This window comes from Mustela lutreola, chromosome 17, assembly GCF_030435805.1.
Source record: "Mustela lutreola isolate mMusLut2 chromosome 17, mMusLut2.pri, whole genome shotgun sequence".
NCBI lineage: Eukaryota > Metazoa > Chordata > Mammalia > Carnivora > Mustelidae > Mustela > Mustela lutreola.
The window spans coordinates 9198887-9224383 of NC_081306.1; the positions used below are offsets into that span (position 1 = coordinate 9198887).

At 44.5% G+C, this 25497-nt stretch overlaps 1 protein-coding gene across 5 annotated transcripts in view; it reads left to right on the plus strand.

The window, feature by feature from the left end:
- The window catches only part of TMC7 (transmembrane channel like 7), a 54421-nt gene that overhangs the window by 7860 nt on the left and 21064 nt on the right, over nucleotides 1–25497 (plus strand). For 4 of the 5 annotated variants that reach the window (XM_059154936.1, XM_059154935.1, XM_059154934.1 and 1 more), the window contains exons 2-7: nucleotides 8385–8628; nucleotides 9759–9907; nucleotides 12725–12892; nucleotides 14975–15057; nucleotides 22387–22532; nucleotides 24423–24570. In XM_059154936.1, coding sequence (XP_059010919.1) covers nucleotides 8385–8628; nucleotides 9759–9907; nucleotides 12725–12892; nucleotides 14975–15057; nucleotides 22387–22532; nucleotides 24423–24570 — 938 coding nt within the window. Of the gene's footprint in view, nucleotides 1–8384; nucleotides 8629–9758; nucleotides 9908–12724; nucleotides 12893–14974; nucleotides 15058–22386; nucleotides 22533–24422; nucleotides 24571–25497 lie in introns of those variants that run through there. The other variant, XM_059154937.1, reaches the window with a different exon arrangement.

Here is a 25497-nt window from a genome sequence, read left to right on the forward strand (position 1 = left end):
AATCAAGTCCTTAAAAAAAAAAAAAAGAAGGACCCATGCAGTGACATGATGGTAAGGATCATGGGAGCTAAGTATATAAATGGTTTGGCATAACCATGGTGCCTGGTAAATGCTCAGTGAAGTCTAGTTGTTTTTGTTGTTGCTTCCAGGAACGTTGGAAATCTTTTTTGGAAAAGTCTTGGTCAGGAAGAGAAACATTCCACATAAGGAGTAGCGTGGTCCGTAGCAAGAATCCCTCACAGCAAACATGAAACCTTTCTGTACATTGAGTTCTTCAGTAAATAACCAGACGTATAGCACAGTATACCAGGCACTGCTCTATGCCAGGAGTCTGCACACTATAGCCCACGGGCCAAATCCAGCCTACCACCTATTTTTAATAAATAAAGTTTTATTAGAACACAATCATGCCCATTCATTTGTGGATTATGGCTGCTTTTCTGCAACAATGGCAGAGATGAGTAATTGTGGCAAGAGCCTGGGTGAGGATAGATAGTAAGGAAATTGTAAGGTTTGCTGACCTTTTTCTAAGTGTCTAGTTGCCGCCTAATCCTCAGGGTGGTCCTGTCAGGTGGGAACTCCTATCACCATTTTATAAGTGGGGAAACTGAGGCATGGAATCGTCAATAAGGTAACAAGTAGGCCTGAGATTTGAATCCAGGTTGTGGGCTTTGGAGGAGGTGCTCTGAACCACTCTGTCTGTCCTGTCTGTCTCCTGCCCAGACAGACAGAATCACAGTGATTGCTCCCCAGATAGCCCACCGGATGCCCCACCCACCTGAAAGCCAGGAGATTCGGGTCTAGGACCCAGCATCGCTCTGATTACCCAATTAGTCACTCCTCAGGAAGACTGTTTGCTCATCTGGTCATAAAGCCTTGGCCCCAGCCAGTCCCTAGGCCCCACCCAGGGGCCAGGTAGCATGATTCATACAGGTTCTCCCAGCCTGGCAGTTAGTTCTGAAGTCTAGCAGATGGAGGAGGCTCCCAAGGCCCCTGGCTCCTCCCCTCTGGGACCAGGCTTTGGACTGTAAAGAACAAGGCCTCTCTACCTTGTCCAGTCCAGTCGCTACTGGCCACATGGGGCTATGCAATATAAATTTAATGACGTCTGATAAAACTAAAAATTCCTTAGTCTTACCAGCCACCTTTCAATTGCTCAGTGTGGCTGGTGGTCCGTGTACTGGACAGTGCAGATACAGAACATGTCCTTCATTGCAAAAGGACAGTGCAGCCTGTCATATGATGCCCTGGCATGGGATATAGCCATGCCAAGCTGTGCAGCTCAAGGATAGAAATAGCCACGGGGCCAGCCAGAAAGATCTTGTTAAATCTGAGTAAGATCATGTCGTGCCACTGCTCAAAACCCCGCATGGCTCCTACCTTACTAGACCAAAAGCCAGAGTCCTCACCATGGCCCACAGACCCTGTGTGGTCTGGCCTGTTTCTTCCCACAACTCTTACCCCATCACTCTCCTCTCTGCTGACTCTCCTTCAGCCACACTGGCCTTCCTCTGGTTCCTTGAATTGACCGGGCACAGTCCTGCCGCAGGGCCTTTGCCCTTGCTCTTCTCTCTCCCTTGGATAGCCATGTGGCTCTTTCCCTCCCTTCCTGTAGCCTTTGCTTAAACCCATCCCTGCCTTGTTTTTCTGTATGCACTGTCAGCATCTGAAATATATTGTTCTTAACTTGATTGCTGTTGGTCTCCTCTGGCTAGAAGGTAAGTCCCATAAAGGCAAGGGAATTTGTGGGATGTATTCAAGGCTATGTCCCAGTCTTAGAACAATGCTTGGCTGGCACCTAGCAGTTGCTCAGTAAATGTTTTGGAGTGAGCGACTGGATGGATGGATGGATGGATGGATGGGCAGGCGTGTGGCCTTTCCATGAGGAGGACAGTAATAAAACTCTGGCCTTGGACCACTTGGTGGAGAGGTCCTAGCGGCTGCAACTAGATTCCTTCAACTGTGACCCCTTGGTTTAGGGTTAGGATGAGTTGTGAGCACAAATTATTTGAGGTCCTCTACCTCCACTTAGCATCCAAAATAACAATATCAGAGAATCTGAGTGGAAAGAAGTGCAAAAAGTTTTTGAAATCAATGTCTACATTGCCTTATTGGTAACCTCACAATGGATGTACCCAAGCCATTTGATCATATCTTTTTTTTTTTTTAAGATTTTGTTTATTTATTTGAGAGAGAGACAGTGAGAGAGAGCATGAGCAAGGAGAAGGTAGGAGGGAGAAGCAGACTCCGCATGGAGCTGGGAGCCCGATGCGGGACCCAATCCCAGGACTCCGGGATCATGACCCGAGCCGAAGGCAGTCGTCCAACCAACTGAGCCACCCAGGCATCCCAATTTGATCATTTCTTGGTAACAGCAAAGCTTGCTTCTAGTAAGGCTCGTTTGTGTGAAGTACCTTAAATAGAAGGATATAACATACCATCAACATCCCAATCATTATTTCTTGCCAGCTTATTTTTCTTCCTCTAAATTTTTGTTTGTGAAAAAAGAGTATATATCATCCATATAGAAAAGAATGATATTCAGTGGGTAAATTCCTTAATGTTTTTCTCCCTTTCTGGTACCCTGCTTTGCTAGTGTGCTAAGCACACGCTTTGGTCTGCCTGGTAGGTGAGCCAACATTGCCTGTTTCCCATGGATAAGATTCATTCATTCATTTATTTATTCATTAATTCAGCAGGTGTTTATCGAGCATCCACTGTATATTGGATTCTGTGCTAGACCCTGGGGACTCAGCAGTGCAGGACAGAGATGGGCTCCGTGCCCCTGCAGGTTGCTAGTCCTAAGCGTGGGGAGGGAGAAGGTCAGAGACAAGGTGCAAGTAAACAGTTTGACAGGATAGGACTAGGGATGATTGCAGTGGGATGGGCACTCAGAAGATAGGGCAGAAGGAGCGAGTGAAAGCTCACTGAGGCAGGCAAAACCCTCTTCTCTAGAGCCTCCTGCAGAGAGGGGCTCCATGCAGTTTGTCAAACAGAACTCATTCCCCCAGCAGCTGGCGAGAGGCCTGAACCAGATGACCCAGAAGGTCCCTTAGTGCCGGGAGTTTCCGTGATTCTGCAAGGGGAAAGAAAAACCCTGATGTGAACCCAGCACCAAATACGGTTGGGCTAGGTTCTTGGCAGGCACTCGAGGGAGGCTGGTGGTGGTGTTAGTCCCATTTAGGTCACAGTTGGCCTGTGCCCACATCCTGGGAGTGTCCGTGCCTATGGGTAGGATCTCACGGCCTGTGGAAAGAACTGCCAAGAAAGTTGGGACTGAAAGAGGCTCTCCAGGTGCCCATTCCTCTGCCCATTCATTCATTCATTCTTCAGATGGAGGGCTCTCCATGAGCAAGACACTGCTCTAAGTCTGAGAGGCTAACTTTTTCCTTACCCTGGAAGGATGCCAGATATCCAAAGACATACTTAATGCCCACCCCTGACCCCACATCTCCTGTAATTACCCAGTCATCCTCCCCACCTAAATAAGAATCTCCTAGTTGCTGAAATCCGGTTCCAATGGCCAACAGATTCTAGACATTCCTAGATGGAGGCCCCCCCAATGTCTCAAAACCCCTCCTGCCTCCCATACAAATGGCCAACAGGCTGCCACACACTGAGCACAGGACCTCGTTGGCTGTGCCGATGACGACACTCTCAGCTGGACCAACTCAGGAGAATATCTGACAGTAGCCGTAAGGAGACATTCTTATTCTCGAAGGATGAGAAAAAAGCAGGGCTCTGAGAGATGATGCAACCTGTCTTTCTAAGAAGGTAGAACTGGAGTCTCATGATAGCAAAGCCTTGGGCAAGCCACCATTTCTCAGAGCCCCAATTTCCCTGTTGAAAAGCTGGGCCAGTGAAGCCTTCCTTGGCTACTGCTGCAGGTGGGTGTGGGAAATCAGGTGATGTCATGCTTTGACAGATGTGTGGTCCTGTGTGAAACTGAGGGAAGGTGGATCTCCTTGACAGAAAGAGTGATGCCTGTGCTCAAAGGTAGGCTTGTGATTTTTTTTCTCTGTTTGAAGATGCAGCATTTCCCAAGAATGTCTGAAGAGGATAAGTCATTCCCCTTCGATGGCCGCCATTTTGAAACTACAGTTTTCCACCAGGAACTGTTGTTATGGAATATGAATAGGAGTATAGAGAGGAGCCATGAAATAATTTCTATCTTTAGTGTTCACAGAGCACTCTCAAATCCGTGGCCTACTGAATCATGTCACGCTAAGGACTACAGCTTTGGCATTTGGCAGACCTGTGACAGGTTGCTTATTCCAACAGTTCCTAGCTGGGTGCGTGGGCAAGGCCCTTTACCTCTGCAAACCTCAGCTTCTTCATCCACAAAATGGGATGATTCTATTGAAGCATACTGATTACCTCCCATAGCCTAGCACAAAGTACAGGCTTGGTAAATCCTAGCTAATATTATTCGTGTGGTTTGCAATGCCACTGTTATGATCATGCTGATGAGGTCCATGATATCATATGCCCCATTCCTGAGAAAGAAAAACATGTGACCGTGAGGCAGTCATTGTCTTGCCTGGGGTGGCCTGGCTAGTGGGTGACAAGCCAACCCAGGCTCCAGCTCCTGCCCTGGTTCCTGACCCTACAGTTGCTGAATATTCAGTTGCTGGGTGGTGCTCTGTATTCAAAGACCTTTGTTTGCTCTTAATAAGAGCTCTTTGTTGCTCTCCAGAAGGAGTGGCCTCCAGCCAGGGCCTGGACCCTTTAGCCTCCAGTCCCCCACGCCCACTGTTACTAATGGAAGTGGATCACATCCTCTGGGTGCGCGGGAGCAGGGAAGTGGAAGGTTGAGTAAGACTCACCGGCTTGCACCCGGCAGCTGGCAGGGCTCCAGGCGCGTGTCTGTGTGTCATCTGCAGTGGGACAGCTGTCCCGTTGTGTCTGAACATGCTCATCAGAGAGGCCAACGTTACAAATCTGCACTGTCAGACTCCTGCTCAGAGAGCGAGGCCTTGGCTGGTTTCCCCCTCTCCAGGGCTCCCTCCTCCTATTAGCTGTAAGTACACTGATGGAGCCCACTGTGTGCCAGCGGCTATGCTGAGTGTTTCTCCCCATGTGGTTGCCTTTAATGCTCAGAAGCTGCTCCCACCCCCCTGCCTCATGGGTCCCGTGCTTGGCCCAGCAGCCTCCAGGGTGATCCTTGAAAATATGGTTAGGTCTCAATGGGCTTTGGCTCCAAGCCCTCCGTCCCCCACATTCAAGCATCACAGCCAGCCCACAGAGTCTGACTCAGTCTGGCTCCAGGCACCTCTCTAACCTCTGCTTTTCCATGCTCCCTGTCCCATCTACCTGTTGTTAACACACTACTTCAAACATGATGGCTTATGCTGTTTTATTGTTTCTGCTCATTCTGTGCGCCAGAATCAGCAGGGCATGGAAGAGATGGTTTGCTCTGCTGTATGTCATGTCTGTTGGGTCTGGAGCTTCCAGAAGTCCTCTTCATGCCCATGGTGGTGCTCCATGAGGATGGCCCAAGAGCTGGGGGCTGGCTGCAGCAGCTCACTGAGGTCAGAGGCAGAGACTATGGTTCTCGCTGTTTCCTTGGGGTCTCTTCTTCGGGCACTTGGGGCCTCTTCCTCTCCACATGATGGTCCCAGCAGCATTGCCAGACTTCTTACATGGCCACTTTGGGGTCCCAACTGCACAGAAGTGGGAACTTTCAGGTCCTTTTAAGGCTTGAGGCTAGAATTGGCAGAGCAACATTTCTGTTGCAACCTCTGGCTAAAGCAAGTCACAGATCTAACACAGATTCAAGGGGAGGGGACTGTGGAGGGGCTGGTGTGGCTCATCAGAGGTCAAAAACAACAGAGACAATGAAGTTCCTATTCATTCACTCTTCTCCAACCACATAGGTCTCCATGCTCTTCCTCAAGCCCATCTTACACACCCTGCCTCAGGGCCTTTACACTTGCTGTTTCCCTCTCCTGGGTTGCCCTTACCCAAATATCCACAGAGCTTATGCCCTCTGTTCAGCCTCAGCTTAAATACTACTTTAGTACGGAGACCATACCTGACCCACCTTCTCAGAACTGGTGCATTCTGTGTCTCCTTACCCCACTCTGTTTTTGTTTTTGCACTTATCACCTCCTGACATAATATACATCACCTGTTTACTGTCTAATCTTCCCCAGCCCCCACCTCAGTATGTAAGTGCCATGTGAATAGGGCATTTGCTTTGTTCACGGCAGTATCTCTAGCTCCAGATAGGACACATGGTAGATACATTTGTTGAATGAATATTTGAGATGAGGAAACTGAAGTTCAAAGGTTAAGTAACTTTCCCAAAGACACACACATTAATGATCGACCGAGATAGGATTCAAACCCAAGCAATTTAGCATCTAATATTAAGCCTTAGAAGTTTTGCTGCCTATAGAGGTAATTGCTTAGGTAATTATGGCTGTTTCCTACTTCCACTCCCTGTGTCCTTTCTCCATTAAAGGTAATCTTTCCGCAACTAAAATTGGATCAGGCATAAAACCCATCTTGAAGGTGGTGTCCCTCAGCTTCAGTGGAAGGCCCTCCCTTCTTAGACCACAGCATAAGCCACAGCAAAACTTGGCCTCCAACAGTGGCCTGATGTAGTAGAACAAATACAGATTTCTGAGTCAGGCAGACCTGGTTCTGTTTTCAGTTCCCCTACTCACAGATTAAGCATGGGCAAATTAGCAATCCATCCGTTCATCGATCCATCTTTCTATCCATCCATCCAACCATCCATCCATCCATCCATCCATTCATCCATCTTCCCATCCAACCATCCATCCAACCATCCATCCAACCATCCATCCATCCATCTTTCAATCTTTCTTCCCATCCATCCATCCATCCATCCACCCAATGAGCATTTATTAAATTACTTTCTGAATCAAGGATGATGCTAGGTCCTGGGGTGCAGTGGTAAAGACATGATCCCAGTTCCTGCCCTCTGAGAACTTTCTTCCAGTCTCCTAGAGGAGACAGATGTACTCACACAGTCACACAAATTTATTTGCAAATATTATATATTTATTTACAAATTGTTACATGCTATAAAGGACTTAGTGTGTGTGTGTTGGGGGGAATGTGTAACAAGGCACCTGTAATAGTGCAGTGGGGCAGAGGCAGTTTCCCTAAGGAAATGACATGTGAGTCAGAGCTAAAAGGATAAATAGGTGTGGTAAGTTCATTGCAGACAGTGGGAACAGCATATGCAAAGGCTCTGAGGAAGAGGAAATCGGAGGAGGAAACCATCTTGGTCTCTGAAAGATCTTAAAAAATATGTAGTTGGGGAGCAAAGAGCCCTCTAGACACAGATGAGTGTCCGACCATGCAGAGCTTTGAGGACTGGCATGGGGTTGGGCAACCCATCAACCTTCTCATCTCTAAAATGGGATTGATAATTGTACCTACCTCAATATGTGTGAGCCTCTGTGGTCAGCTGAATGACAGCAGGCTGCAAGCCGGCCTGGGATGGTCTCAGCTGGGGTGATCGTCCCTGCTCCACTGTTTTTAACCTTTAGCAGGTAGCTTGGGCTTGTTCACATGGCAGCAGCTGGGATCCAGAGAGCAGAGAAGCTGATAAGGCTTAGAACTGGCCAGCATCACTTCTGCTGCATTCTGTTGGTCTGAGCAGATCGCACAGCCAGCCCAGATCCATGAGTGCATGTGAAGCTCCTAACACAGTGCCTGGTGCACAGGAAGTTCTCTGTCAATACTATTATTATTGTTACTGTTTACGGTATCACTATGCATTTGAGTAATGCTTTATTTTGGAGTTCTACAAATCATTATAGCCTATACTTTGGAAAGATAGTTGGGGCAAATAGGACTGGTCCCATCTGACAAATGTAAACAAGTTCAGATAACTGCCCAAGGTCACACATCTAGCTAGTGGCTGCATCCAAACACTAGAACCTAGATATTATGTAACCTAAAGCGTATTTGCACACACAGCTGCTGAAAGTGAACTGTTTGCAGATGATGGTATTGTCCCGATCACCATCCTGGTAAATAGAATAATGAAAGCACAAATGCTTTTGTCAGTGGTGCAAGCTAGTGACCATCTGAACAATTTAGGTATGCAAAGATTTATTTTTATTTTTATTTTTATTTTTTAAAGATTTTATTTATTTTATTTGACAGACAGAGATTACAAGTAGGCAGAGAGGCAGGCAGAGAGAGAGAGAGGAGGAAGCAGGCTCCCTGCTGAGCAGAGAGCCCGATGCAGGACTCGATCCCAGGACCCTGAGATCATGACCCGAGCCGAAGGCAGCGGCTTAACCCACTGAGCCACCCAGGCACCCAACAAAGATTTTTTTTTTTAATTGGCTCCCAAGCTCACTGTGGTCAATGATGGTTCTCTTTTTCTTCTTGCCCAGAGAACCTCTCTGTGGATTCCAGTGGCTTTTCTTCTCCACCTGTTAATTTCCTTCAAGAATTGCCAAGTTATCGGTCCATTGCACGCAGGAGGACAACCATTCTTTCCCGAGACAAGCAAAGTGGCACTTTGCTGAAGCCAACAGACTCTTACAGCTCCCAGCTGGAGGGAGGAATCACCGAAAACTTCAATAGCCAGTCGATTCGGAAGTATGCACTGAACATCTCTGAGAAGCGGAGGCTAAGGTTTGTTTGGTGGCCATCTAGAAGCCATCTGATGTATGTTTTGGGCAGAGGTGTGCTTTATGCATGGAATGCATTTCCTGAAGAGTTCACGTAATTAGAAATGTATGACTCAGGGTCAGCCAAGCTGCAGCGACAAAGTTACCCAAACATGTAGTAGCTCGACATATTAGAAATTTGTTTCTTGTTCACATCAGTTCTGGCTTCAGATCAAGGGGGAACTTTGTAGTCATTCAGGGACCCAGGCTCTTTCCAGCTTGTGGCTCTGCAGCTGTTTAGAGCCTCATTGTTATCTGCAATCCCTCCCTGTTTCCGCTCCCCTCACCCCTGCTAACCCCCGATCTACTCTTTGTAGATTTGCCATTCTGGACATTTCAGGTAAATAGAATCATACAATATATGACCTTTTGTACCTGGCTTCTTTCACGTAGCATAATGTTTTCAAGACTCACCCAAGCTATGGCATGTATCTGTATGTTATTCCTTTTTACGGTTGAACGGCACTTCATGGTATGGATGGATATGCCTCGGTTTTTTTGTCCATTCATCTGTTGGTAGGTTGTTTCCCACCATTTTGGGTTTTGGGTTCCCACCATTTTCCCAACCATTTGGGTTGTTTCCACCTTTTGGCTATTGTGAATAGTGCTGCAGTGTGCAAGTTTTTGTTTGGGACCCCCTTGTTTTCAGTTCTTTGGGGATATCTGCCTAGGAGTGGAATTGCTGGGTCATAGTGGTAATTCTGTGTTCAACGTGTTGAGGAATATCCAGGCTCTTTTCCCTAAGGGCACACCATTGTACATTTCTACCAGCAGTGTAGGAAGGCTCTAGGTTTTCCACATCCTCTTGGCTGGGGTTTTATTTGATGCTGAGGCTTAAGGACGCTTTAATGATCATTGTCATGTTGGGGTTTTTTCCTTAATTTTTAAAAAAAGATTTTATTTATTTATTTGACAGAGATCACAAGTAGGCAGAGAGGCAGGCAGAGAGAGAGGAAGGGAAGCAGCCTCCTGCTGAGCAGAGAGCCTGATGTGGGGCTCAATCCCAGGACCCTGGGATCATGACCTGAGCTGAGGGCAGAGGCTTTAACCCACTGAGCCACCCAGGCACCCCTGTCATATTGTTTTTTAACGCAGGAACATTCAGGAGACCCAAATGAAGTATTTATCTGAGTGGGACCAGTGGAAACGGTACAGCAGCAAGTCTTGGAAGAGGTTCATAGGGAAGGCTCGTGAGATGACCACCCACCTGGAGCTGTGGCGGGAGGACATTCGAAGCATAGAAGGTACTAAACCCCCTCTCTGCACGTGCTCCTCTGCAGGAGACCCCTGTGCCTGGGGGAAAGTACAGCTATATTTTCTCTAACCTCTAGATGAAATTTGGCACTTCCTTCCACGATGAATGGGAGCAATGGCACACGTTAGAATTAGCAGAACCTGTGTCTTCGTCCCCAGGAAAATCAGTTATTTTCCTTTCCCTTCTGGTTGTATTATCTTGGAATATCACTCATGCTCATCACTGCTTTGAAATTGCAGCAGTGAATCTGCAAGATCAGCCACTAGGTCTTATTATTTAATGTGCTAATAAAGATGCTCATGTATTATTCTAGCACAAATTTGGTTTTTAGTATTATAACTGTATGCCCATTTGTATTTATTTTTAAGAGTTTATTTTTTTTTAAACTAATATATTCACCCAACATGGGGTTCAGTCTTACAACCCTGAGATCAAGAGTCCCATGTTCTACTGACGGAGCCAGCCAGGTGCCCCTATATTTGGTACATTTATTATTTCATTTTGTATTTTATTTGTTATATTTATTTTATTTGTCATATATATATGCAAAATATATGATTCCATTTACTTTTTCCAATTTTTTAAAATGATTTTTTATTTATTTGACAGACAGAAATCACAAGTAGGCAGAGAGAGAGGGGGAGGCAGGCTCCCTGTTGAGCAGAGAGCCTGATGCAGGGCTCAATCCCAGGACCCTGGGATCGTGACCTGAGCTGAAGGCAGAGGCTTTAACCCACTGAGCCACCCAGACACCCCAATTTTTTCCAATTTTTAATTTAAATTCTAGTTTGTTAACATATAATATTTGGTGCATTTATTTATTTATTTATTTTAAAAGATTTTATTTATTTATTTGACAGAGATCACAAATAGGCAGAGAGGTAGACAGAGAGAGAGGAAGGGAAGTAGGATCCCCACTGAGCAGAGAGCCCAATGCGGGGCCTGATCCCAGGACCCTGGAATCATGACCTGAGCCGAAGGCAGAGGCTTTAACCCACTGAGCCACCCAGGCGCCCCTACTTAGTGCATTTAAAATGTTATTCTGAGATGGGGTTCGTTAGGCGTTGCCAGACTGCTAAAAGTACCCATGGCCCTAAAAATATTGAAGATCCCTACTTTTCCACATGGGTAAGGATTGGGTTGTAGTATGGTCAGTCAGCTCTGGCTGCTGTAACAAAATACCATAGACAGGGTGACCTCAACAACAGAATTTTTTTTTTTTTTTTAAGATTTTAGCATGAGTGGCAGAAGGTGAGAGCGAGAGGGAAAGGAAGAAGCAAACTCTCTGCTGATTGCCCCTCACCCCATGCAGAGCTTGGGATCATGAGCTGAGCTGAAGGCAGACAGTTAACTGACTGAGCCACCCAGGTGCCCCAAAATGCTGGAGACTGGAAGTTCAAGACCAGGCTGCCTTCTCACCGTGTCTTTACATGACCATTACATGACTTCATCTTTGTGTGCTCTTGGAGAAAGAGAAGGAGAAAGAGAGAGAGAGAAAGTTCTGATCCCCTCTTGTAAGGCCACTAAACCCCATCATGGAGACCCACTCTTACAACCTCATCTAAACCTAATCACCTCCCGAAGGCCCCACCTTGAAATACCATCACATTAGGGGGTAGGGCTTCACCGTAGGGCGAAGGGGTGGGGGTTGGAGGGGTGAGATAAAATTCAGTCCATAGCAAGTATACAAAAACTGGAAGTTGCGCCAAAATAAAAAATTAGGGGAAAACATTGAAACACTTGGGTGACATAGCAGAGCCAGGGTGAAAATACCTCTTAGGATGACATAGTTTCTACCATAAAGCAAAAACGATTTACAAACAACTCCTCAAATCTGCTAATGTAGGAATTTTGTCAAGTTCGTAGGGAATGTGGCAGGATGAATGGAAGAAATGCTGTCATTATTACTATTTTAAGACCTATAAAATACTCTTGGTAACTTACTCAATGAAGTACCTTTTTCAATTGTTGTTTTCTTTGGGGAATGTAAACTCTATCACGAGGGGCTTCGTGGGCTCACTTAAAACTTAATCGTCTGGTTGTACTTTTTCTGAGATCTAAGTATAGCATCACAGTTGGAGCCAAATAATAAAAGCTAACCCTGACTGACCTTTTTCTGTGAGCTGTGCATTGTGTTGAACGTTTTCCTTGGATGGGCTTAGTTAATCCTCATAAGAGCATTCCCTGTAGGCATCATTTGCATGGCTCAGGGAGGTTAAAATACTTATCCAAGTCCACTCAGCTAAGATGAGGCAGACCCAGGATTTGAAGGATTTGATCCAGGCCGATCCAAGCTTCCCAGCCCAGGGGTTCAGCCACTATACCCAGCTTCCTTTTTTGGTTAGTGGTGGCCTTCCTGGAGGTTTTTGTTTAGCGCATGGCTGGTCAGAATTCAGGAATGGATTCATACATTTATTTTATTTTATTTTATTCATACTTTTATTTTATTGTATTTTATTTTATTTTATTTGGAGTCATACATTTATGGTTCGTTGCAAAAGCACTCACTTAATCCACTGGGGAAAGTGTAGCCTTTTCAGTAAAATGGCATTGAGTCAATTAGATATTCATATAAGAAAAGATAGATATTGAGTCCTGCCTCAACATTGTCAAGTAGTTAATTCAAGGTCAAGGGTAGATTTAGAAAGAGGGAGAACCTTAAAACCAACGGTAGAAAACCAAAATACTTCTTCACTCTCCCATCAATATTACTCGAAATTCAGCTTTTTGGCTGATTGGTTCTACTGTGGGTAATGCATGTGGGTCAATAGTCCTGGTCAGTGATGTCTGGATTTCTTTTTTCCAGGGAAATTTGGCACTGGGATTCAGTCCTATTTCTCCTTCTTGCGGTTTCTGGTGTTGCTGAATTTGGTGATATTTCTGATCATCTTTATGCTGGTTTTGCTCCCAGTCTTGCTCACCAAATACAACATCACCAACAGCACCTTCGTGCTCATTCCGTCCGAAGACACAGGTGAGTCTAAGCCCTGGTTTGCTGTGAGAATGTTCTTGTGGCTGTGTACCTGTCTACACAGCTTCCTTCTCTGGGAATCTTTGTATTCTAAGTTGTTGGTGCCTACGTTAGGATGGGCTTGGGTATGCTGCAGAAACAAGTGATTCCGTAACTCTCAGCACCTAATAACCACAAAAGGTTCTTTCTCACCCCGGTACTATTGGGCGGTGGCTTTGTTCTGTATTATCTTCACTCTGGAGCCCAAGCTGATGGAGCAGCCTCTCTCTGGACCACTGATGGTCACTATGTCCAAAGGAAAAGGAACCAATGGCAAACATCTCTTAAAGCTACTGCCTGGAAATGACACTTTTCATTTCTGCTGCATCTCATTACCCAAAGCAAGTCACTTGGCCAGTCCTGATTTCAGCAAGTCATTTGCTGAAATCAGGAAAGCACTGCAAGCTAAAAGGAAAATTTAGCAAACATGATATAACCTACTCCTGTAACTTTACGTTGAGACTTTTTTGTCTGGTAATGGGGACACTCAGGCCTCCACCAGTCATGTGCCAGATGTTACACCAAGTGCTGGACCTGTGTTTTCTTATTGAATAATCAACATAAGTCTCATCTTTGGGGCATCCTGTGTTTTCAAACAAAAGCACGGAGAGTCTTTGTCATTCTACAGACATTACTGTTTCCCCTCTAGGTATGAAGCTCTGTGCTGGGGGCCAGAAGTAGGCAAGTGGAGTCAGAGCCTGACTTCAGTGAGAATTATAAAACGGCAGAACTGGAATTGGCCTTGGCAGACAGAACTGGTTCTACTCCCTTCTTTAACAAAGGGGAAACTAAAGCCCAGAGAAGGGGTGGTAGATTGGGTTATTTTCCTCAATTTTTCACTCCCCTGTAATTGTGATTTGTAGGGCCTCCCACTGTGGGGAGAGAATAGTTTCTGTCCCATTGGTATTGCACTTGGCCATGTGGCTGATTTTGTCCAGTGGAGTATTCGCTTGAAATGTCTTCTGTGGTTGCCTTGCCTATGAGAAGAGCACTGCTCAGATAACCATTGCCTCAGCCTGGTCCCCAGAATGAAGTCATATGGTGCAGACCTGAGCCCATGTGGAAGCCTGGGTTCCATCCTAGCTCAGCCTGCATCAACTCAATGAACTTAAGTTGCAGCTCCATGAATGAGAAAGCTGATGGAGACTTGGTCACTGAGACTTGGTGGTTCTTTGTTACGAAGCAGTAGCTCACTGATACAGGAAAATGAGCCGTTGATGAATGAGCCGTTCAAGGATAAGGTAGTGTCATTAAAATTGACATTCAGATAATTTCTGGTTAGTGGTGGCCTTCCTGTGCATATGTAAATGCATAGGTTGTTTTAATGAAGCTGTGTGTTTATTTACACACACGTACAGATCTTTTTTTTTTTTTTTTAAGATTTTATTTGTTTATTTGACAGAGAGAGAGATCACAAGTAGACAGAGAGGCAGGCAGAGAGAGAGGGGGAAGCAGGCTCCTTGCTGAACAAAAAGCCCGAAGCAGGGCTCCATCTCAAGACCATGAGATCATGACCGGAGCCGAAGGCAGAGGCTTAACCCACTGAGCCACCCAGTCGCCCCAAGATCTTTTTAAAATTGGTTTTCCTTCACCTGGATTGTTTCCATGCTACTTTTTCTTAATTAAAAAAATTGTTTATTAAAAAAAATTGGTTGTCCATACAGTGGAATCACAATGATTGTGATCACAATCGCAATCGCAATGATTCCACTGTATGTAATGTGCACTGTATGTAAGTGGACCTACATACAAAGTATATAGAAAAAAAATATGTACAAATAGTATATACAAAGTATATAGAAAAAAGTATATAGGAAAAAACATATATCAACAGGTGTGTAGGGAGGGGAGAAAATGGTGCTATACTTGGTATATTGGGGTTGGTACTACAAATAGAAAACCATAAATTCACAAACATCCAAACATGATTATATGTGACATCTCTAAAGGAACATACATGTGCAGGCCTATATATACAATTTATGATAGACACGTTGTGGAAACTGTAAACCTCTTTTCCACTGATCTTGTTTTTGTTTTTTACAGATGTTCAGTGCACCATATATCCAATAAGTAGCTCTGGACTCATATACTTTTATAGTTATGTCATAGACTTGCTCTCTGGCACGGTAAGTATTTAACATAATTCTGTATTTGGACCCTCAATAGACTGAAAGTAGGTTATTTTATTTTTTATTTTTTTAATTTTTTAAAAAGATTTTATTTATTCATTTATTTGACAGAGAGATCACAAGTAGGCAGAGAGGCAGGCAGAGAGAGGAGGAAGCAGGCTCCCCACCAAGAAAAGAGCCTGATGTTGGGCTCAATCCCAGGACCCTGAGATCATGACCTGAGCCGAAGGCAGAGGCTTAACCCACTGAGCCACCCAGGCACCCTGAAAGTAGGTTATTTTAAAGATCAGATTCCTGATTGTCTGCAGTGAGAGCCAGGCACAGGATTTGACACAAATATGAGTAAAAGAAACAGGATTTGCAGGGACTTCATCAGCAATGATAATGTTCCCCTACCCATGGCTAGAACATAGAGAAAACAGGCTTTGTCACTTTCAGCCACTGGCCATTCCCTAGTCCTAGCCCCCTTTGGACTGACTTGTAACAAAATACTGAGTCTCCCCCAAAGACAGAAGTATCAGTGAAAATCCCCCCAGATAGAATCTATTTAATTTCTCAGACACTGTAAAGCCTTACATGGTAGGGTCCCAGACCACCCCGCTGAAAGCCACACCTCTGCCTCCCAGTAGTCACACACAGAGAGATGCATCAGACATATATATGCTCGTGTGTGTGTGCACACCACATGCGTACATGTCCATATACATTCCCCCAAATCCAAAGTAACCCCAGTTTGTTAAAGCCTTGCTCTGAAGTGGAACTAAGTTCATCCTTCCTATCGTAGTTCCAAGAGTTGTTTTTTTTTTTTTATCTTCTTTCTTCTAAAAATTGATTTTTTGTGTGTGCATCCATTTGTATAACCCTCTTTTTTTCAGGAAATAAGGTTGTAGCTATGAAAAGTGGCCGTGTCTGCCTTCTAGACCGGTTTTCCCTCAACCTCAGCACTGCTGATGTTTGGGAACCAACACTGCTTTGTTGTGGGGGCCTTTCCTTTACACGATAGGAAGTTCAGTGTCCTTGACCTCTGTTCACTAGATGCCCGTAGCAGCCACAGTTGTGACAAATCAAAAATGTCTCCAGGGGCGCCTGGGTGACTCAGTGGGTTAAGTGGCTGCCTTTGGCTCAGGTCATGATTCCAGGGCCCTGGAATCAAGTCCCACATTGGGCTCTCTGCTCACAAGGGAGCCTGCCTCCCTCTCTCTCTCTCTGCCTTCTGCTCTGCTTACTTGTGCTCTCTATCTGTCAAATAAATAAAATCTTAAAACAAAAACAAAAACAAAAAAACCCACCACCACTCCTTTTGAGGGGCACCTAGCTGGCTCGGTGGGGGAGAGCATGTGACTCTTGATCCCAGGGCAAGAAGTTTGAGCCCCATGGGAGGTACAGAGCCTATTTAAAAAAAAAAAAAAGAAGAAGAAGAGGAAGAAGAACCACTCCTTTAGATTTTTAAAAAAAATACAAATATATAAAATAAATCTTTGGGGTGCCTGGGTGGCTCAGTGGGTTAAAGCCTCTGCCTTTGGCTCAGGTCATGGTCCCAGGGTCCTGGGATTGAGCCCCACATAGGGCTTTCTGCTCTGCAGGGAGCCTGCTTCCTCTCTCTCTGCCTGCCTCTCTGCCTACTTGTGATTTCTGTCTGTCAAATGAATAAAATAAAAAATCTTAAAAAATAAAATAAAATAAATCTTTCTGAAAGTTACTGGTCTTAAAATGCCATGTCATTGAGCGTCCACTTTTCGAAACGTAAAAAGCTTTGAGTCTGTCCACTGCATTTGATTTTGAAAAAGCAGTTTTTACATCTCTGAGCTCATATTTTCCTTGGAGCAATGAGAAGGGACTGTTAGGTGATTATTAAAATGTCCACCATGCAAAAGATGAAATGGAATCAGCTGTCTAAAACATGTAAGGAAGAAAGAAATTCAGGGACTAACCCAAGGTCACTAGTGAAAGCAAAGTGGGATTGGAGTCCCAGAACTACTGTTGGGCCTGTTTGTGCAGATGACGTTCCACAAGAGAAGTTTCTCTTTGTGGATCTCCACACAGTATAACCTCCTTCCTTATAGGAAAAATTGTAGGACCCTTGATAGATGCACTTAATAAATGTTCCATAGACTGTATGTGATGACAGAAGAGTTGGTCAGAGAGGTTAAACACTGGCTTGTCGGGGCGCCTGGGTGGCTCGTTTGGCTAAGGTCTGCCTTTGGCTCAGGTTATGATCCTGGGGTTGGGGAACCGAGTCCCACATCAGGCTCCCTGCTCAGCTTCTCTGTGTCCTTCCCCACTGCCTGCTCTCTGTCCCGCCTACTCTCTTCTGGAGCATGCTCTCTCGCTCTCTCATGAATGAATGAATGAATGAACTTTAGACACTAGCTTGTCTTTGCTGAAAACAGTTGAGCTCATAATCAAATCAGAAAGATTATTTTCCAGGCCCACTGGATTGTTGCCCTATCATATTTCATTATTTGGAGGGACATATCAATGACAGCCTGATATCAACCTGGGGCAATAGAAACAGGTTTCCTGTAGTTGGGCAAGTTTTTATGGCCTGTGTCCCCAGCCCTTAGAAAAATTAGGTGGAGTCTTCTATTCCTACACTTTTCTCCTAAGAAAAAAAAAAACCACTTTAATATTCAATATAAGAATATATGGTTATCATAAAAAATATTTATGAGGGGCACCTGGGTGGCTCAGTGGGTTAAGCCTCTGCCTTCGGCTCGGGTCATGATCCCAGGGTCCTGGGATCGAGCCCCACATCAGGCTCTCTGTTCAGCAGGAAGCCTGCTTCCCCCCCGCCCCACCTCTCTGCCTGCCTGTCTGCCTACTTATGATCTCTGTCTACAAATAAAATAAATAAAATCATTTAAAAAATTTATGAATTTAAGAATTTATTGAATGAAAGATAAAAATACCTCTCCCAGAGGCCATACTGGCTCATAGCCTTCTTGACCTTTCTCGTGTACTTACTTCTTATGGTGTTGCTTCATATTTTATAATATGGCTTTTTCATGGTCTTGCAAGTCCTCTGTTGCTTTCATGTTACCCCTTTATAAACAACACTATACTGAACATCTCTGTACTATGTATATACTATTTCTACTTTCTTGATATACTGTCTTCCCACTCTCCTAGAATTTTCCCACTGTCCAAGGAGACGTGTGGTGTGTTCAGTTATTTCCACCCTAAGGAGTCAGGAACTTTTCTGTTCTATATTTTCACATAGGGCACCTTTGGGTTTTTTTGGTTTGGTTTGGTTTGGTTTTGGTAACAGCTTTATTGAGATAATTCACATAGCATACAGTTCTCTCTTTTAAAGTGTACAATTCAATTTTCTTTTAGTGTATAGGTGCTGTCACCACCTGTCAATCTTAGAATAATTCCATTGCCTTAAAATAATTCCATCACCTTTTCCATATCGCCTACCAGTCCTTCTAACCGGCCCTAAGCAACCATGAATCTACTTTCTGTCTACGAAATGCTTGTTCCGGACATTTCATCAACAATTCAGTGTTCATCAACACTGAATCCTCTAGTACATGGTCTTTTATCTCAGGCTGCTTTCACTTAGCATGTTTTTAAGGTTCATCCATGTGTGACATCGTATCAATCTTTCATTACTTATTCTGGCAGAAAAAGATTCCATTGTGCAGATATACTGCATTTTGTTTGTCCATTCATGATGGACATTTGGGTGGTTTACACCTTTTTGGCTATTATGAATAATGCTGCTTATGGACGTTCATGGGTGAGGTTTTTGTTGGGGACAGATCTTTTTAATTCTTCAGGGTATATATCTAGGAGTGGAATCCTAGGTCAGATGGTGACCCCTTGTATAACTTTTTGAGGAATTGCCCAACTTCTCCCAAGTGGTGGCACCATTTTACATTCTCACCCGCAGTGTGTGAGGGTTCTGATGTCTCCAACATTCTTGTCAATACTTGGTATTTACTTGACTTTTTGATTATAGCCAGTGTAGTTTGTATGAAGTGGAGCATCTTTGTGGTTTTGATTTGCATTTCCCTAATGAGTAATGGGGTTGAGCATCTATCTTTTCATGTGTTTATTGACCATTATGTACCTTCTTTTAAAGATTTTATTTTTTTATTGAGAGAAAGAGCCCTCATATAAGTGGGGGAGGGGCCTAGGGAGAGGAAGAGAGAGTCTCAAGCAGATTCTGTGCTAAGCGTGGAGTCCAACGTAGGGCTCGATCTCACCACCCTGAGATCGCGACCTGAGCAGGAATCAAGAGTCAGACACTTAAGCAACTGAGCCACCCAGGCACCCCCATGGTGTATCTTCTTTGAATAAATGTCTATTTGGATCCTCTTTCCATTTTTTTTTTTAAGATTTTATTTATTTATTTGACAGAGACACAGAGAGAGCAGGAACACAAGCAGGGGGAGTGGGAGAGGGAGAAGTAGGCTTCCTGCTGAGCAGGGAGCCCGATGTGGGGCTCAATCCCAGAACTCTGGAATCATGACCTGAGCTGAAGGCAGATGCTTAACGACTGAGCCACCCAGGCGCCCCCTGTTCCCATTTTTATTTTTATTTATTTATTTTTAAAGATGTTATTTATTTATTTATTTGACAGAGAGAGAGAGATCACAAGTAGGCAGAGACGCAGGCAGAGAGAAAGAGAGACAGAGAAGGAAGCAGGCTCCCCAATGAGCAGAGATCCCGACGTGGGTCTCGATCCCAGGACCCTGGGATCATGACCTGATCCGAAGGCGGAGGCTTTAACCCACTGAGCCACCCAGGCGCCCCCCCTTCCCATTTTTAAATTGGATTATGTCTTTTTATTGTTGAGTTTTAAGAGTTCTTTTTTTTTTTTTAAAGATTCTATTTTTAAGTAATTTCTACATCCAGGTGGGGCTCAAACTTAAAACCTCAAGATCGAGAGTTGCATGTTCTACCAACTGAGCAAGCCAGGCACCCAAGAGTTCTTTATATATTGTAGATACAAGTGCCTTATCAAATACATGATTTACAAGTATTTTCTTCTATTCTCTGGATTGTCTTTACAGATTTTTTATTGTGTCCTTGGAAGCACAAAAGTTTTTATTTTTTTAATTTATTTAACTTAATTAATTTATTTATTTGATAGAGATAGACACAGCGAGAGAGGGAACACAAGCAGGGGGAGAGGGAGAGGGAGAAGCAGGCTTCCCACTGAGCGGAAGCCCAATGTGGGGCTTTCTCCTGTGACCCTGGGATCATGGCCTGAGCAGAAGGCATATGCTTAATGATTGAGCCACCCATGTACCCCGTAAAATTCGTAATTTTTTTTTTTAAGATTTGATTTATTTATTTGACAGAGTGATAGAGAGAGAGCACAAGTAGGCAGAGCAGGAGGCAGAGGGAGGGGGAGAAGCAGGCCTCCTGCTGAGCAGGGAGCCTGATGCAAGGCTCCATTCTAGGACACCGAGATCACAACCTGAGCCAAAGGCAGATGGTCAACTGACTAAGCCACACACGCACCCCCAAATCTGTAATTTTGATGAAGTCCTTTTTATTTTCCTTTCGTTGCTTGGGCTTTTGGTGCTCATTATCTAAGATTTCATGAACAAATTTAAAGTCATAAAGACTTTTGTCCTCTGTTTTCTTCTAAGAGTTTTCTAGTTTTGGCTCTTGCATTTAAGTCTTTGATCCATAAGTTAATTCTGACATATGGGATAAAGTAGGGGTTCAACTTTTCTTTCTTTTTTTTTTTTTTAATTTATTTATTTGAGAGAGAGAGAGAGCATGAGGAGAAGGGGGGTCAGAGGGAGAAGCAGACTCCCTGCCAAGCAGGGAGCCTGATGCGGGACTCGATCCCAGGACTCCAGGATTGATCTTTCTTTCTTTCTTTCTCTCTCATGTGCTATCCAGCTGTCTCAGCACCATTTCTTTTTTTTTTTTTTTTTAATTGTGTTATGTTAGTCACTATAAAATACATCATTAGTTTTTGATGTGGTGTTCCAAGATTCATGGTTTATGTACAACACCAGCAGCACCATTTCTTTCTTTTTTTTTTTTAATTAAAGATTTTATTTATTTATTTGACAGAGATCACAAGTAGGCAGACAGGCAGGCAGAGAGAGAGAAAGGGAAGCAGGCTCCCTGCTGAGCAGAGAGCCTGATGCAGGGCTCAATCCCAGGACCCTGGGATTATGACATGAGCCAAAGGCAGAGGCTTTAACCCACTAAGCCACCCAGGTGCCCCCTTTTTCAAGATTGTTTTGGCTATTCCAGGTCCCTTGCAGTTTCACGTTCATTTTAGGATTAGCTAGTAAATTTCTACAAAGAAGACACCAGGGATTCTGATAGGTTTGTGTTGAATCTGTAGATGAGTTTGGAGATTGCTGTGAATTTCCTGGTCCATGAACATGGTATGCTTTCCATTTACTTAGATCTTAATTTTTTTTAAAGATTTTATTTCTTTGAGAGAGAGGGAGAGACAGGGAGAGGAGCAGGAGGAGAAGGACAAGCAGACTCCATGCTGAACACAGAGCCACATGCAGGGCTCAATCTCATGACCCTGAGATCATGACCTGAGCTAAAATTAAGAGTCTAATGCTTAACTGACTGAGCCATCAAGGTGCCCCTTTAATTTTAAGATCTTTAATTTTTTTTTAAGATTTTATATATTTATTTGACAGAGGGACAACAAGAAAGGGAACACAAGCAAGGGGAGTGGGAGAGGAAGAAGCAGGCTTCCAGCTGAGCAGGGAGCCCAGCTGCATCACCTGAGCCGAAGGCAGTTGCTTAACAACTGAGCCACCCAGGCGCCCCTAGATTTTTAATATTTTATACAATGTTTTCTAGTCTTAAACATGTAAGATTTATACTTCATTTGTTAAATCTATTCCTAAGTATGTTACCCTTTCTGCTGCTGTTGCACATGGAATTATTTTCTTAATTTCATTTTTGGATCATACACCTCTGTATTTTTTTTTAAACTTCATTTTTTATTTGACAGAGATATCACAAGTAGACAGAGAGGCAGGCAGAGAGAGATGAGGGGAAGCAGGCTCCCCGCTGAGCAGAGAGTCTGATGCGGGGCTCGATCCCAGGACTCTGAGATCATGAACTGAGCTGAAGGCAGAGGCTTAACCCACTGAGCCACCCAGGCACCCCACCTCTGTATTTTTAATGCTTGGGGTTTTATCAATGCTTTGTTCCCCAGACACTAGCTGAGCAGTCCTTATAACTGTAGGATTGTTCCAGTGTCTGGGAATTCAGGGATGAACTATGACACTAAAACGTGGGTTCCTTGAGGCAGAGACTGGTCTCCCGGTTCCCTGCAGTGAGCATAACCAGTGTGACCTCATGCCTTTGGCTTTGTTTCAGGGTTTCTTGGAGGAGACCTGCCTCTTTTATGGACATTACACCATTGATGGAGTGAAATTTCACAACTTCACCTATGATCTGCCCCTGGCTTATTTATTAAGCACAATTGCCTACCTGGCCCTGAGCCTTCTTTGGATAGTAAAAAGGTAAAATTTATCAGGCCATTGTGTTCTTTTGGAATTACTGTTGATGGTTGAGTTTATTCGCGGTCTGGGAGCCATTGCCTAAGGGATGAGCAGAGTTCAGAGTCCCATTCCAGGGATATGGGAAAAAAGTTTGTGAGTATGTTGTATGCCAAGGAGACTTAGAGGTAACAGAGGCAAGATTTGGTAGCTGGAACAGCACTCAAATCATCATTGCTCACGTTTGCCAGCACTGTAATGTAACCTTATCTCTGATCTAGTATGGTTGCTAATCAGGTCTTTTTTGGGTTGTAAATGGCAGAAATCCAACTCTGACAAACTGGGTGAAAGGGAAGGATATGGTTATGTCTTCCAAACAACCAAAAGCAAGGGTTCTCTCATCTCTGGTGATTCTTCTGGTGGTGGCTTGCTTGCTTGCTTGCTTGCTTTCCTTTTTTTTTTTTTTTTTAAAGATTTTATTTATTTGAAAGAGAGAGAGAGAGAGATCACAAGTAGGCAGAGAGGCAGGCGGGGGGTGCGGGGAGGAGGCTCCCCGCTGAGCAGAGCGCCCAACTCGGGGCTGTATCCCAGGACCCTGAGACCATGAGACCATGACCACCAGAGCCGAAAGCAGAGGCTTAACCCACTGAGCCACCCAGGCGCCCCTGGTGATGGCTTTCTTATGTGGACTCCGAAGGTCACAGGTTCAGAAATCCTTTTTAAGAGGCTTTTTGGCTCTTCACTCAGATACCCAACTCTGACCCTTCAACTAAAGGCAGTGGGTCCAGATGGTATGAGAACCTCACATTTTCCATGGTAGACAGGTGCTTCAGTGGGAGATGCCAGTTCCCAAGAAATGAATAGCAAGGAATATTAATTAAAAATTTAAACTTTTAATTTAAATTTTAGTTAGTTAAATGAATTAAAGTTACAAAGTGTGCAGCAGTGTGGCATCTGACCTGAACGGGTGCTTGCTTTCTAAATATTGGGTTATTTTATGATTTAAGTAATCGATTCATTCATTTCTAGTGGTCGTATTACAGTCCAGACATTCCAGATATAAATGTGGCAAGACCACCCATTACCTGCCCTCAAGGAGTTTAAAATGTAGTCAAGTTAACGGGCTACAAGCAGTAAACCCATAATAATTGCCTATTAGGGTCATTGCCATGAAGAAAGTAGACTAAGTAGACTAAGCTGAAGTGGGGTCAGAACTTTAGAGGGCATGGTGAGGAATCTTTGGAAGGGATGTTTGAGCTTAAACCCAAATGATGAGAAAGAAGCAGCCATGGGAAGAGGCAGGGGAAGAACTCTCTGAGGAGTTCTTAGAGGGGTCCTGTAAGTATAAAGGCCCTGTGGCCAGAGAAGTTTGTGAGTTTTTTTTTTTTTTTAAAGAGTTATTTATTTATTTATTTATTTGACAGACAGAGGTTACAAGTAGGCAGAGAGGCAGGCAGAGAGAGAGAGAGGAGGAAGCAGGCTCCCTGGTGAGCAGAGAGCCCGATGCAGGGCTTGATCCCAGGACCCTGGGATCATGACCTGAGCCAAAGGCAGAGGCTTTAACCCACTGAGCCACCTAGGCGCCCTGTTTGTGAGTTTTTAGAAAGGGAAAAAAGCCATGGTAGTCGCAGCAGCATGGCCGTAGGAAGGATGGCATAGTGCAGGATCTCTAGGCTGTGGTCAAGAGTTTGGATTTTATTCCAACTATGAGAGAAGCCCTTGGATAGATGAGATTCTTTTTCACAATGAGCTACCTGGTTAGCTGCCCCATGTACGTGGCATGGTCCAAAACTTGTCCCTGTGAAAATGAGTGGAAAACAGCCATGTGTAACTTTATGTTGTCAGCAAAGCCAATCCACAGGTCCGTGTTTCACTGTTGTTCTTCTAAGAAGGGTCATCGTGTTTTGGGGTCAGGTCGGTGGAAGGATTCAAAATCAACCTGATCCGGAGTGAGGAGCACTTCCAGAGTTACTGCAACAAGATCTTTGCCGGCTGGGACTTCTGCATCACCAACCGCAGCATGGCGGACCTGAAGCACAGTAGCCTGCGGTATGAGCTCCGAGTGAGTGCTGCTGGGTTTTCTCTCAGCCGGTTCCTTGCCAGTGAAGTCACGCCTGGGAAAGCTATGGGGGTTGCACCTGGCAGAGAACCTGGGTGAAGGCCAAGCTCTCTTTAGTGCTTAGCAAGCTGCCCTTGTGTCATCTTCCAGAACTTTCCATGGAGAACCACCTCCTGGGTTTGATCACCTTCACTGAAGGTGGGTGGAAGAACCTGGGTGAAGGCCAAGCTCTCTTTAGTGCTTAGAAAGCTGCCCTTGTGTCATCTTCCAGAACTTTCCATGAAGAACCACCTCCGGGGTTTGATCACCTTCACTGAAGGTGGGTGGAAGGGGGTGGTGTTTGCCCTCCTTCCCCACCACCTTCTAGTGCTATTTTTCCACCTGATGAGAACCTATCATGCATCCCTTACACCAGGAAACAGAACTAGACAAGGTGAAGTGGGGAGCATACGAAAAATACAAGAGAATTTCCAGATTCTTAAGGGGAGAAAGAGGAGCAAACAGTATCTTGGACAAACCCACCAAAAAATAGGAGGAGGGGATGATCATAACAAAAGCTTAATAAAGGGAGATGGAAGGAATCAAATCAAATGTGTGATTTTTTTTTTTAAGATTTTATTTATTTATTTGTAAGAGAGAGAGAGTGAGAGCGAGCACAGGCAGACGGAGTGGAAGGCAGAGTCAGAGGGAGAAGCAGGCTCCCTGCGGAGCAAGGAGCCCGATGTGGGACTCGATCCCAGGACACTGGGATCATGACCTGAGCTGAAGGCAGCTGCTTAACCAACTGAGCCACCCAGGCGTCCCAAATGTGTGATTTGTTCAAAGGCATGACACATACTACAGTTAAGTAGTGCCAGGAATAGGTTTTGCTTATGTGTTCACAGTTACTGTGAAGTCTAAGTGCAATCTTTTTATTTATTTATATTTTTT